Source organism: Mauremys mutica, chromosome 7 (assembly GCF_020497125.1).
Source record: "Mauremys mutica isolate MM-2020 ecotype Southern chromosome 7, ASM2049712v1, whole genome shotgun sequence".
NCBI lineage: Eukaryota > Metazoa > Chordata > Testudines > Geoemydidae > Mauremys > Mauremys mutica.
The window spans coordinates 99,247,545-99,261,012 of NC_059078.1; the positions used below are offsets into that span (position 1 = coordinate 99,247,545).

At 38.3% G+C, this 13,468-nt stretch overlaps 1 protein-coding gene across 2 annotated transcripts in view; it reads right to left on the bottom strand.

Annotated features, from left to right (window-relative positions):
* Window positions 1-13,468, bottom strand: part of LOC123374229 — a 35,772-nt gene that overhangs the window by 14,984 nt on the left and 7,320 nt on the right. For both annotated transcript variants that reach the window (XM_045023939.1, XM_045023940.1), the window contains 4 exons: window positions 4,658-4,733; window positions 3,124-3,255; window positions 2,086-2,209; window positions 21-81 (listed from right to left, as the gene is read on the bottom strand). In XM_045023939.1, the coding sequence (XP_044879874.1) occupies window positions 21-81; window positions 2,086-2,209; window positions 3,124-3,255; window positions 4,658-4,733 (393 nt within the window). The remainder of the gene's footprint in view (window positions 1-20; window positions 82-2,085; window positions 2,210-3,123; window positions 3,256-4,657; window positions 4,734-13,468) is intronic.

Consider the following 13,468-nt stretch of genomic DNA (forward strand, 5'->3'; position numbering starts at 1 on the left):
AATTTTCATGTAATACTTGCCTACATATAAGGTAGCCAGTTCTATTAATTCCATTGGTACAATGAACTCCAATGAGTTTATCTATTACAAAGGAAAAAAATGTAAAAAACAAAAATACCATAAAATAATTAGTGCAAAACAGAAAGAAGCCATTTATTGTTTACACTAAAGCAGTTTCAGTGAGCATGTTTTCTGTTTGCAAAATTATTATTATTAAGCCTGTACACACCAGGATATATGTCCAGAATTTATGTTCTTCCTGCTGGATTTGTAGCAGCAGTTAACTCAATGCTTCCCACTTCCCAACCTCTTGGAACCTAAACTAGTCCAGGCAGGGCACAGAAAAAAGAAGGGGGAAACTGGTGATAAGAAAAGCTGCCTGACTAGATAACCATCAACCACACTGTGATAAGGAAATTTAATCAAGAACTAGAACAAAACATGACTGACTTTGAGGGCAAATTTAAACAGCCATCAAACTTACTTTCACAAGGAGTTCACTTACAGATTCTCCTGAACCCTTCCAAAAGCAAAAACACTGAAGTCAGCCTGGCAGCCTACTGGTAATGAAATGCATTACTAGAGGGATCCAAGCACAGGCGTCTAAATTTGGTCCATTACTCCTGGATGGCAGATGCCTGAGGTATTGTGGAGGCAGGCATTTAGCTTCTTGCTTTGTATTGCCATCTCCAGTCAACTCAGGAGTGGCACTTACAGACTTTGGAGAAAGCTGTGTCTCTTCATCCAGTTGCAAACTAGGTTCTGACCAACATTCAGAACAAAACATTCCGACCCAAAGGGTCCCTGAAGGAATGCCTTTGTCACATCCAAATCATTAGATTATGCAGGAAGGAAACTCCCTACACTTCAGCTCATAAGCCAAAAACAGCAACCAAGGAGCCAGAACATTAACTACTGGGATAAGAAAGAACCATCTCATAATACCGTTCTTCTTTTCCAACACTTCAAATTTGGGCCCTGGTTTCTGAGATTTACGTCCACCTGCAAACTGGCTAACCACAACAGAACCATACATCTTATCTGAGGTAGAGCAGTGGAACTTTGGCAATGGAAATTTTCTGACACAAACCATTACAGAGCTATCACAGTAAGAAACCAGGACTTGGTCAACAGAGCAGTCTCCTGATTCAGGCACACAGCTGAATGACTCTCAGCTGCCAGTAAAGATTTGTTCCAAAAGATGCTGAACTGAGTTGTGCAAGAGCCTCCAATACTAAGGGAAAGATAAAAAGAGATACACATGTAGGTTGTAGCAGGATGTGTGCAACGAGTTCTTCCACGCATAGAGCTGTCACACCACTATGTAAACTCCCAACCACCTCTATAACTGTATCATGCTCTTAAAGAATTACAATCTTCATGAGAGCAAAGGAGTATCCAGTTGCCATCAAAATATCTTGACATGATGCCCTGTAGCTACTAAACTTTATAACCGATTAACTAAATGACATCTTCATGCTTTTGAGCTATCTCCTTGACTCCTAATTCAGAGAACTGAAGGTCACACTACTAAGTGGTTCTGCTATGAAGTAGAAGGTGGAGATCAGACAGGAGGCTATCACATTACATGCCTTCAACAGGGTAAGGCTACCTCACGATCACAATGAAAGGAAAAAAAAGTATGATCAGAAAATCCTTGATTGTGTCCAATTACAAAAACACAGAAAGTGTTATGAAAAGCATTACTTATTATACACAGAACTATGCCAGTGGCTCCCAAGCTGTGGTCTGTGAACAAGCAGTGATCCATGAAGTGCCTGCTGGTCACATGGGGTAGCTCTCCTTGTTCTCAGCTGGCACATCACATTAAATACAGCTAAAAAATATGACGCTATTAGGAAGGCAGTCTGTGTAATAAATGCTGTAGCTAATATGAGCATTTTGGACTGGCAAGGGATAGGAGATGGTCCACGAGACTATGAAGTTACAAAACTGGATCAGACTATGAAAAAGTTTGAGAAACCTGACCTGTAGAAGTGAACATCTATTGTGATTAATACATCATACATTTAAGATTTAAGTAACATTTTGGTCTTTTATAGCATTAAAGATGCTGTTAATTACCATTTCCTGCATTTTCCCAAAGGAACTTTCTGACCCATTTTTTGAATTGTAGAATAGTAGCATTATCGGGGACTTCAAGTCCAACAGTATACAGTTTCTTATACTGCACACTTTTAGGTAAATCCTAGCAACAACAAGGAGAAAAAAATAGCAACAATCATTAGTCATTAAAATTGTGTACCACCATAAAACTTACAAACAATATATAAAAAAACCCAGATGTAAGTCACTGGTTCAAATCTGTATCAGTAGTGATTGAAAATCATCATTTTGTAGTTATATTAGAAAAGCTGTACTCACAAAAACTGCAATAGCAAATAGTCCTTTTGTTGGGAAGAGTCAAGCTCAAGCAAGAGATCTAAGTTTGCAGTGGAGACAGAACTACCCCTTTCAATACCTCCTGGTCAGAGTAGATGCACACTGGTTGGACTGACGAGGGAAGCTTGTACTGCCATTCAAATCCTCTTCATGAAGAGTATCAAGCTTCACCTCCTCTCCCTTACTTATTTTATCCCATTATCATGTATATTCAAGGGTCTACATTTAGTAACACATGCTTCTATTTACTCTTGCACAGAGCACATTAAATGGATATTCCCAATTACAATGTAAAGAATTTTTTTTTAAATCAGTGCAGATAACTCTGGAATCCATTCATACAGCATAATAGTGAAAGAAATATTATATTTTTTAAAAGATATAGCATCTGTCTTCAGGGCAGCAGCCATGTCTTCCTGCGTGTTTGTGCAATGCCTAGCATAGTAGTCTTGATCAGAGAATCTGGGAACTACAGTACTATAAATAAATATAATGATTAAATGCTAGTAAATCAAGCCATAATTGAATGCTAGCTGAGATTAAGATGATATTTCCTTCATGATACAATTCTGCATAAATTTGTGCAGGAAACAGGATACCAGATTAGATGATTCACTTGTCTGTTCCAACATGACAATTTCTAGACTGGCATTAAATAACACAAGATAAAAGGTAGCAGTAATTGTGCATTTAATTTTGCTATTACTGTTTTACTATTACCTTAACTTCATAATACCGTGTGGTGTATGTTAAATCAATAATTAATCCAAGTTCCACATTTAGGGCCTTCATTGCAGCAATCAGGTCTTTGGGTGTAAATTTCTGGGTTGGAGTAAGTCTCTGGTTAATTGCCTGTGATGAAAAAGGGAACTTAAGATTGTGTTTTACAAATTCCAATAAAAATAGAAACATCTGCCTCATAAAAGGAATCAGGAACAAGAGGAAACATAGGCATTCAATGTATTGTGTGGATTAAAAAACTAAATTGAGACGGAACTGACGACCCAAAATAAATTCATGATTTTATTGTATGATATTATGACAACAGATAACACTGTGGCAACAGCTCCAGTGCAATAAGCACTAATTTCATATCAAGAAAAAAGTCCTGCACAATGAAGAATGAATATAACAATTTAAAGTAATTCCTTGAACACAGACAAATCTAGCACTGATGTCAATAAGCAAAATAAAATATAAAAATCTTACCCACTTGATCTGCAAAAAATCCCAACCAACTGGTCTATTCTACATAAAAACTAGGGAGGTCTGATAGAACAGCTTACTGGCTCACCAATCTTCCCAAAATGATGGGGATACTTATTTTTCCCTGCCTGTTTGTTTTCTTCTCTGTCACTCATGTTACTGGATGCTACATAAATTTATAATTTTGCATTAAGATCATTTTTCCCTGTATATTTGAAGCAAGGTCTTATCAGGATTGAAGTGAGTGTAAGAAGAATGCAGACAGCAGCAAAAAATTCTCTAATAAGCATCAGGGCCAGGCAAAGTATCAGGGAGCCTAAACAGCTCCATGACTGCTTCCAGTCTCTGCTTTGACCAACATAAACTCAGCAAAACAGAGAATCTGGCCAACCATGTGAAACAGATTAAGATGGAACTTTCATATAAGATGGTGCCTACATACCATTAAAGAGCATTTAAGCAAAACGTTTCTTTAAAATACACTTCTTTTGTCCATTTCTGTGCAATTTACAGGAACAGGATATGGAGACATAAATTTATAGCCACTATTTCATAAGTGGTCCAGTGACCACTACCCTTTAATGGGTGATCATCATGTATGTGAAATTAATTTCTGGTTTATGTAAAGTGGACAGTTATCCACATCACAAAAATCACCACCACAAGTAGGACTCATTACAGCAGTTTCAGAAGATGCAAAAGACTGGGCTCAAAACTGAACCAACACACTCCGGAAGCACTAAATTCTGTAATGTTAATTGAATGGTGCAGATTAGCTGGTGAGAAAGTCATGATGAATGAGAGATAAGTAAACTTACTCAGTAACACCAAGTACCAGTCTACACCTAAAAAAGTGAACATCTTTAGTTTATGGAAAGCTCATTGGAAAAGGACTGAATGTGCTAAATACTAATTTTAATAGAAAAATAATTTCTGTAATTTTTCACATTGAATCTGTTCTGCAGTTTGCATGAATTTGAATGCTATTTTCCATAATTCTTCACACAGCAATTAGTACGGACTGAGTGAAACAACATTTTATACATACCCCTTTTAAAGGCACTTTGAAAGCAATGAATCTCGTTCCTGGTATAGGCTGTCCAACTGGTGTCAAAGTCCGCCATCTTTTATAAAAAAAATATATATTTGTATATTTTTCTGAATACTTAAAGGATAAAATACTTTTCAAATTATACTAATATGATACAAGTCACCTGAAGTTTCATATAAAACAGCTACTTCTGTAATAAAGTTTCTTCTTCTTTGGAGTAAGCTTTTCTCAGCAAATGCACAAAAAAATACTGCTCTTTTTGGTCTTGAGATATATTTCAAGCTACATTAAATGTCTTATAAACATCAGACTCTGCTGCTCCCATATCACTCCAAAGAGAAAGATGTAAATAGCACCCTGCTCTCCCTGATGGATCATACAGCTACTTGCTTGACATGTCAAGGGCCAGATTTCCAAAAAAAATTTCAGAACCAAGCAGCAATCCTATTTGGGCATCTAAATGAAGTGGTCAGGTTTTCTAAGTGTTTAGCTGGCTACTTTATTAAGATGCCTAAATAGAAACTGAACTCTTTTGAAAATCTGCCTTATTTCACCAGAAGGAGATATTTTGATTTAAATAAATCCAAAATAAATACTATTAGCTAGCATGACTACTGAAACATTTCTTTTGTTTTGTTTCAATATTACACATTTGAATAATGTTAATAAATTACTATTGGGGGTGGGGGGAATTCATAGATTCCACAGTCAGAGGGGACCACTGTCATCATCTAGTCCAGCAGTTCTCAAACTGTGGGTTATGACCCCAAAGTGGGTCATGACCCAATTTTAATGGGGTCATCAGGGCCAGCATTAGACTTACTGGGACCCAGGGCTGAAGCTGAACACTGAGCTCCACCCCCACCTGGGGCAATGGGGCTTGAGCTGCATCCCCCTCTCTGCCCACCTGGGGTGGCAGGGCATGGCCTGAGTCCCTCTTTCCCTCCACACCCCTCGCCCCCCCCAACAGGGCAGCAGGGCTTGGGCTCCGATGCCCCCCATCTCCCTCCTTGTTCATGTAGTAACTTTATTGTCAGAAGGAGGGTTGCGGTGCAATGAAGTTTGAGAACCCCGATCTAGTCTGATCTCCTGTATAACACAGGACATATAACTTCCCCAATTTAATTCCTAGACTATATCTTTTAGAAAAACATCCAATCTTGATGTAAAAGTTGCCAATGACAAAGAATCCACCATGACACTTCGTAATGGGGAAAGGTGCCCACGATGCTGGAAGAACATGAGTATTATTTAGGTGAGTCAATTAGGATACAGAATTAGCATTTCTCAGAGCACAAAGATTCTTCCATTATTCAGCACAGCTACACAAATTATATGGAGAGACTGCTGGCCCTCCATAACTAAGTCTGCAACCAGGTTTCCATTATGAGACCAATCTTCACGGATCTTCTAAGAAAGCACAAGAAAAATATTTTCTAGTGATAGTTTTTGTGATCACTGTTAGTATAGAATGGGATTTTGTCCATAAATTTCAAGTAATTAAATGAAATGGTTCTGAAGTTACGTTAAAAATTAGTCCTTTGCACATTAAAAAAAAATCTTCAAAATGGAATGGTTACAGTTAAAAATTTGTATATAGCTGTAAAACCACACTTGTACTGAGATGAGCTGAATTAGGACAATGAAATTTGGGAGGGAAAGAGCCTGTAGGTCGAAGGGGTGTCTAACAGTGTTTTGGTGAAAATATTTTAATTTGGGTGAGTTATAAGCCTTTGAAAAACAACCATTGTGCATGCACTGTTAGCACGTGGGCAAAATGCTAACTATGTACTGCATATGCACCTGGGTCTCAGTGAGTTAAAAATTCAACTGTATACCCTGAACCCATCAAGGAGCAATTCTAAATTATTCTAATATGGAAGCTCATGATAGGTTACATGACTTGTTAAAACTTGCACAGGAAGTTTGGGGCAGGAAACAATATATTTATCTAAGGTAGCAAATCTACTAAACCACAGATCTTTGTATCTGATGCTTACTGATCTGTAGAATAGGGCCACTCAAGTTTATCAACTTTGTCAAATGTTTTAAAATCTACAGAGGAGAAGCCAGATATAAGTGTAGTCTGTTTTACAGAAAGGTAAATAGGCACAAAATGCTGTGGGATGGACTTTGGGCCAGCAGAGGAAAGAAAAAGCTTGTCCTCTTCAAGGATTGCTACACTGTGCCCCCCTGGACTTGAGTACAGGAGATAGAGGGGCTCTGTGGCTAACTGTTTGGGCAGCAGCATATAATATAAATTTACTGGCTCCCATATACTCAAGGGAAGATTTATAAGCCCTTCCCCATGCCCAAAGGTGATATTATACACTAGGAAGAAAAACTGACTGATTTGCCTGAATGGCACTGTAGTGGGATTGGCTAGGCCATTGCCTGTAAGCCTGGCTCTGTTGTGTGAAATCAGGCAAGTGAGTGATTTTTCTCTCAGAATCTGTAACGTGGTTCGCTCTTTGCAAGGAGTTTTGTGAGCTACAGATGAAAATACACTATATAACTGTAAAGCATTTTTATTAAACTTCCTTATGCCCTAAACATGAAAAATGTCTAAGGATCAGGCTGGGAGGCAAGGTTCATCTAATGCAATATACATGGGCCTAGCAGTTAAGAGACACAGACGACAAACCTGGTTCTAATATTAATTTTCCATGTGACCTTGATCAATGGAGGGCTTGTCTCAATTAAGGAAACTTGCTAATTATACTGGTATAAATTTCCCTTATCTAGACAAATCCTTACTTTTTCCGAGCAATAATTTTACAATCTGTAAAATGGGTGTAGTAATAGTTACCTACTTCCTAAAAGTGTTACAAAGCCCACTTAAATGTGTGTAAAGTGCTAAGAGTAAAGTATTAAAGATATACTGTCACTTTATTCTTACTATTTAACATTTACATTGCAGTAGCACTTAAAGGCCAAGGAGGTTGGGGCTCCATTGTGCTACTTAAAAATGTGGTCAGTTTCTAAAATGCAATCAGTTTCAAAATAAGTTAAGTTTCAGTTACAAAACATGACCCTGGGTATTCCCTGCTAATTTGTACTGGTTTAATATTATTTTCCTATTTAAAAAAATAATAATAATAATAATAAAGTTTTTCTCCCCGTTGCTGTGCTGACTATCCACACAAACAAAAGAAGAAACAAACTGTCCACAATGTGCATTTGACAGCACTATCTCAAAGCCCAAAATAAGTCGTTACTTTTTATTGTAGTTTTTAAGTTGATGGTGTCCGCTAAAGTTTTGTAGTGGTAGAGCTGAGAATAGAACAAAGGAGATCAGCCTTGCAACACTGTATTCGTTACTTTAATTCATGTGGTCTCCAGGGCGTCACAACCACACTGGAAACTTCGGAAAGTGATTGTAAGGTTTAAACTTGTAAAGTCCAGCAAATTACACTAAAGTGCTTCACAGTGCTCCCAATATTCAAAGCCAGTAGAGATGGAGCAGAAAAAAGGCCAAACTCTACTGTTCATGTACACCCTAATGTCCTAGATAACAGATCGAGCACAGAAACTTAAAACATACTTTTTGTGTGTGAAAATGCTTTCAATGAGCTCTACTTCAAAACTACTGAACCAATTTCCTTCAAACTCAGTTTGCTCCTTATATCTCATTAACAGCCACAAAACAAAAGCAATCTTGAAGGAAATTGATCCAGTCTCTATGTATGTGCAAAACCTCTTCTCAGAATATATAGGGAAAATAGATATTTTACACATAAAGAACTAATAAATATCTGAATGAATTCTACTGAAACTTTCCAAAACACTCCCTTCTGGGTAAAGATCAAGTACAAAAAAATTTCCAGTCCCCAATTAATTGGTTTGAGTAAGCTATAATCAACTTAAGTAGGGAGTTTAAAGAAAGTTGCATTTCAACCTTAAATATAGTCATTGCTACCATAATAAAATGGCCAAAAAAATCACCTAGATCAGGAGTTGGCAACCTTTCAGCAGTGGTGTGCCAAGTCTTCATTTATTCACTCTAATTTAAGGTTTCGCATGCCAGTAATACATTTTAACGTTTTTAGAAGGTCTCTTTCTATCTCTATAATATATAACTAAGCTATTGTTGTATGTAAACAAGGCTTTTAAAATGTTTAAGAAGCTTCATTTAAAATTAAATTAAAATGCAGAGCTCCCCCGGCGGGTGGCCAGGACCCGGTCAGTGAGTGCCACTGAAAACCAGCTTGAGTGCTGCCTTCAGCACCCGTGCCATAGGTTGCCTACCCCTGACCTTGATTCTACCTAACAGTTCTAATAAATGTGCCTTATATGATGCAATAAAAACTTGATAAGTATCTGGCTAGTGTAATTTATTTTGGAAAAGGAGGAGACAAAAAAAGACTGAGACACCCAAATTCAAATTATGCCAAGTATGTGATCACAGAAGTCACAAAAATTGGGTGTAGGGAGTTAAAATGTGATTTGTATAATTTCTTTTCACATTTTAATGTAACCAACACTGATCTCAGCATTAGAAAAATTGGATTTCTTCAGCTACGAATTTTCATTTTGTTTAGAAAGGCCATTGTTTATATGAACAACAAATGGCTAAAGCTATTTATACAGTGCAAATAAGGATGCTGAAAAAAGAGGGGACTTGTACGTTAAGAGTATATTGATTAGTGTTCTGGAAGGCCAAAATATAGTTTGAAAATTGGAGAGTTTGTTTGTGGAATTGGACACGAGTTGTTAGATGTGCAACAATATTTATTTTTAACTGGACTAATTGCCTAACCTACAGCAAATATTTTCATAGAAGCATTCTACTGCATGCTCAACCTGTGCACTTACTGAAAATTTAACCTTCCTGCTGCACTGAATTTACCAGTTAGTTACAGAGATCTGTTTATTGACAACCAGAGTAACCAGATAGAAAGTGTGAAAAATTGGGACAGGAGATGGGTGGATAATAGGCACCTACATAAGAAAAAGCCTCAAATATCGGGACTGTCCCTATAAAATTGGGACATCTGATCACCCTATTGACAACAGTAGATTTAATCTATATTTTTAATTAATCAAGAGCAAATATTGGACTGTTGCATCACTAAATGGATCAGACAGGAACTGCTGTCTGACTACAAGGGAGAATGTTATTTACACAAATATATCAATAAGTAAATTTAAAAAGGTAGTTTAATGAGATTTTGGTCACTGATGTTCAAAAACTTGCTGCTGGATTCCCCTGTACATGATAGTGTCCTATTTATTGCTACCTCTGCCCACATTTTTAAAGCACCCAAAATAATAACCAAGAAGGGCTGAACATGAGCGCTTCTGTGGTCACCGATGTGATAAAGGGGACAATGAGGGACATACTTTACCCTACCTATTCATGTTGAGATGGCATTAGAGTGGAAAAATTAAAAACAAACAATAAAACCTCCAGATCCCTCTGTCTACTGGAAATGGGGTGAACATGGGAAGGAAAAACTATGAAAACCTAAGATTCAGATACAGTAATATAAACAGTACTAATAAATAGAATGACAAGGCAATTTCTCTGAGACACCAATACTGGCATATAGTTCATATACAGCAGTTTATTATAAGGTCAAAACAGCTTCAGCTTCCTCCAAGTCCACATTTGTTAAGAAATCCTTCTTTCAATTATTTTGGAAAACCAAACTACATTAAACAAGTTATATATGTAATATATAACTATTATATAAAGTTCACTGGCACAATAGGTCAGTTGTGGTCTATCATGAATGAAGCAATGGAGTGTGAGTAGGGGCATTTCTCAATGAAAACCACTTCACTTCACCCTCATTTTATCATTTATTTTACAATGTATGACTGACACTTCACAAGAAGAACACATTAGCTGGCCCCAGGAGCTCATCTTCTAAGTTAGAGGTAACATAAGAGTTATTACAACAGGTGAGGGGGACAGGAAGAACAATAATTCAAAACAGGCATGTTATGTAGGTCTCATTAGCTCTAAGGATTTTCTCCTTATATTTGTTATTTTATCATCATTTGGGAGAATAGGATCAAGAGTATGGAAGTAGAGCAAGGGTAGTCCTAACAGGAAAAAGTTTTGAGATGGAAATTCAAGGAGGTTAAAAATACTTGGACTGATCAGCTTAGAAAAGAGAAAACTAAGGGGGGATATGATAAAGGTCAGTAAAATCATGATTGGTGTGCAGAAAGTGAATAGGGAAGTATTATTTTCCCCTTCACATAACACAGAAACTACAGTAGAACTTCAAAGATACGAACACCAGTTACAGACCGACAGGTCAACTGGACACCATGTGAAACCGGAGTGGAGACCAAAACCAAAACAAACCAGGAAATACTGTACTGTGCCTGTATTGCATCTGGGCTTCTTGTCCCCACCCCCAACTTGCCACACAGGGCGCAGCTGGCACGAGCAGCTCTGGGGTTTGCGCTGCTTTCCCATAAGCCATGGACGTCGTCCTCTCCCCTGCCCTCCTAGAGGGACAAGCTTGAATGCTCAGTCTGAGCCTAGGAAAGAAACTTCCTGAGCTCCTGCTGGAACCTGCCTGGGAGTATTTGTTGCTGGAGCCCAAGCTCAAGCTCCTGCTTGCACACTGTGCTCTGGAAGAGCAGCTCATTTATAAAAGGCCACAGCCTGCACCCCGCGGCCACTGACGCCTCAGTTCCACAGTGTGCCTCACTCATCATCCTTGCAGCCAGGGGGCTAGAACCAGCTGCCTGTCCCCACCCCCTTGGATGGGGTTGCCCCTTAAAGGTAGGAAGTGAAGAACCTGAAGTTTGCAGGCTCGGGCGTGAGCCCCCGCTCCGAGCAGTCCGCCCTGAGGAGCACCCCATAACGTCTTGTTCAGAGTTACGAACAACCTGCATTCCCGAGGTGTCCGTAACTCTGAGGTTCTACTGTATGAAATGAATAGGCAGCAGGTTTAAAACAAACGTAAAAAAATCTTTACACAATACATGGTCAACCTGTGGTACTTGTTGCCATGGGATATCATGAATGCCATGGGATAAAAAAAGAACTAGATATGTTCACGGAGGATAGGTCCATCAGTGGCTATTAGCCAAGATGATCAGAGATGTAACCAGATGCATCGCTAAAATCGCTGACTGCCAGAAGCTGGGACTGGATGGAAGAGGATGGATTACTAGATAATTGCCCTTTTCTGTTCATTCCGTCTGAAGCATCTGGCATTGGCTACTATTTGAAGACAGGACGCTGGGCTAGATGGACCATGGCAAATTTTCTACATCCCCTTCTCTCAATTAAGTATGTGGAAAAACTCTCCATTCCAGTCCTTAGTTCTCCCAAGGAAACTCACCAAAACCAATGTCTCAATATTCCGAAATTTCTAAAAGGTATAAAATAAGCAGAAGGAAGACGACAAACTTTCAGATACTCTTTATCTATCAGAAGAAACAAAGGGTACAATTCTCCCTTTACAGGTTACCTTTACAAGTAGTGTATGGGGCACACCGGGGAAGGAAAAGATAAGATCCATAGAGAACAACAGAGGGTTAGGATGAAATAAAGCATAGGATGGTGCAGAGCTATGAAAGGAAGAAATCTGAACTTGTTCTGGAATACAAGAAGAATCCAGTGAAGGAACAGGGGATGGAGAAGGAGGAAAGGATGATGTGGTTAGAGCTATCAAAGAGGAAGCTTTTAATAGCAGAGTTTTGGATAAATGGGGAGAGTTACCCAGAGACATGGTAGTTACAATAGTGGAGACATGAATAAATATTTTAATAATAGGGTAGAGGGGAAATTGCATCAGCGGAAGTCTGTGAGTCTAGATGTAGGGCAGGTGTTAGAAGTCAAAGATGATATCAAGATTAGAGACAGGGTGACAGGAAAATGGTGGTTTTGTCAACAATAATGGAAACAAAGGAGTGAGTGAAAAAGCTAATTATTGGAGAAACTGAGCTGGAAACAGCACACAATCCAAGAGGAGTTATCAGAAAAATGCAGCAATGCTTGACTGAAGAAATAATGAAAGGTTAGGGGCACGGAAGTATATCTAGAAATCGTCAGTATAGAAGTGACAGCTGAATCTATGTGATTCATTGAGAACATGTAGAAAGAAGCTATGGAGGTAGATGATAAAAGAATCAAGGAATGAACCATAGGGAGTCAAAGGAATACTGGAGAAGTCCCGAAGTAGTTCTCAGGAGGTAAGAGGAAGAACCAAAAGTGTTAAGGAAATTCAGGAACAAATGTGAAAGGAGCAGCTAATTATCAAATAGGAGATAGTCCACGTACAATTAATTAAAATACAGTCTCATAGCACATGTAATTTTCCAACCTCTGGAAGGAAGAGCATGTATGCTGATCTTCTGTCAGCATCTTAAAAAGGTGTGTGTGTGTGAGGAGTACAAGTCAAATCTCACCTTTAAATTTGCATCAGAATGGCTACACAGCTTTGAAAGCCTCTCGTGGCCCCACTGTCTAAATTCAAATTTCCTGGGTTTTACAGTGCCCACAAGTTTATTGTTCTAACAGGAAAGCATTTATTATACACTTGTGCACACATAAATCAGTAAGTGACATATTGCGCATACACAGTACTTTTTCAGTCATTATCTTTATTTCTCTAATTTTTCAGACTTGCAAACACTCCATATAACTATATACATAAAGATTTGATGTCTTAAAAATAAAGCCATTTGAGTTACGCAAATATTTAAATAGAAGTCAAACTTTTTTCTACACATGGAAACATTTTGTGCCCCTCCCCTCCCCCAAATGTACTACGACCTCAAAGCACATAGAATTTTACCTGCTTTTCGAAACAAAAGGGAAGTATCTCACTTTTGAGA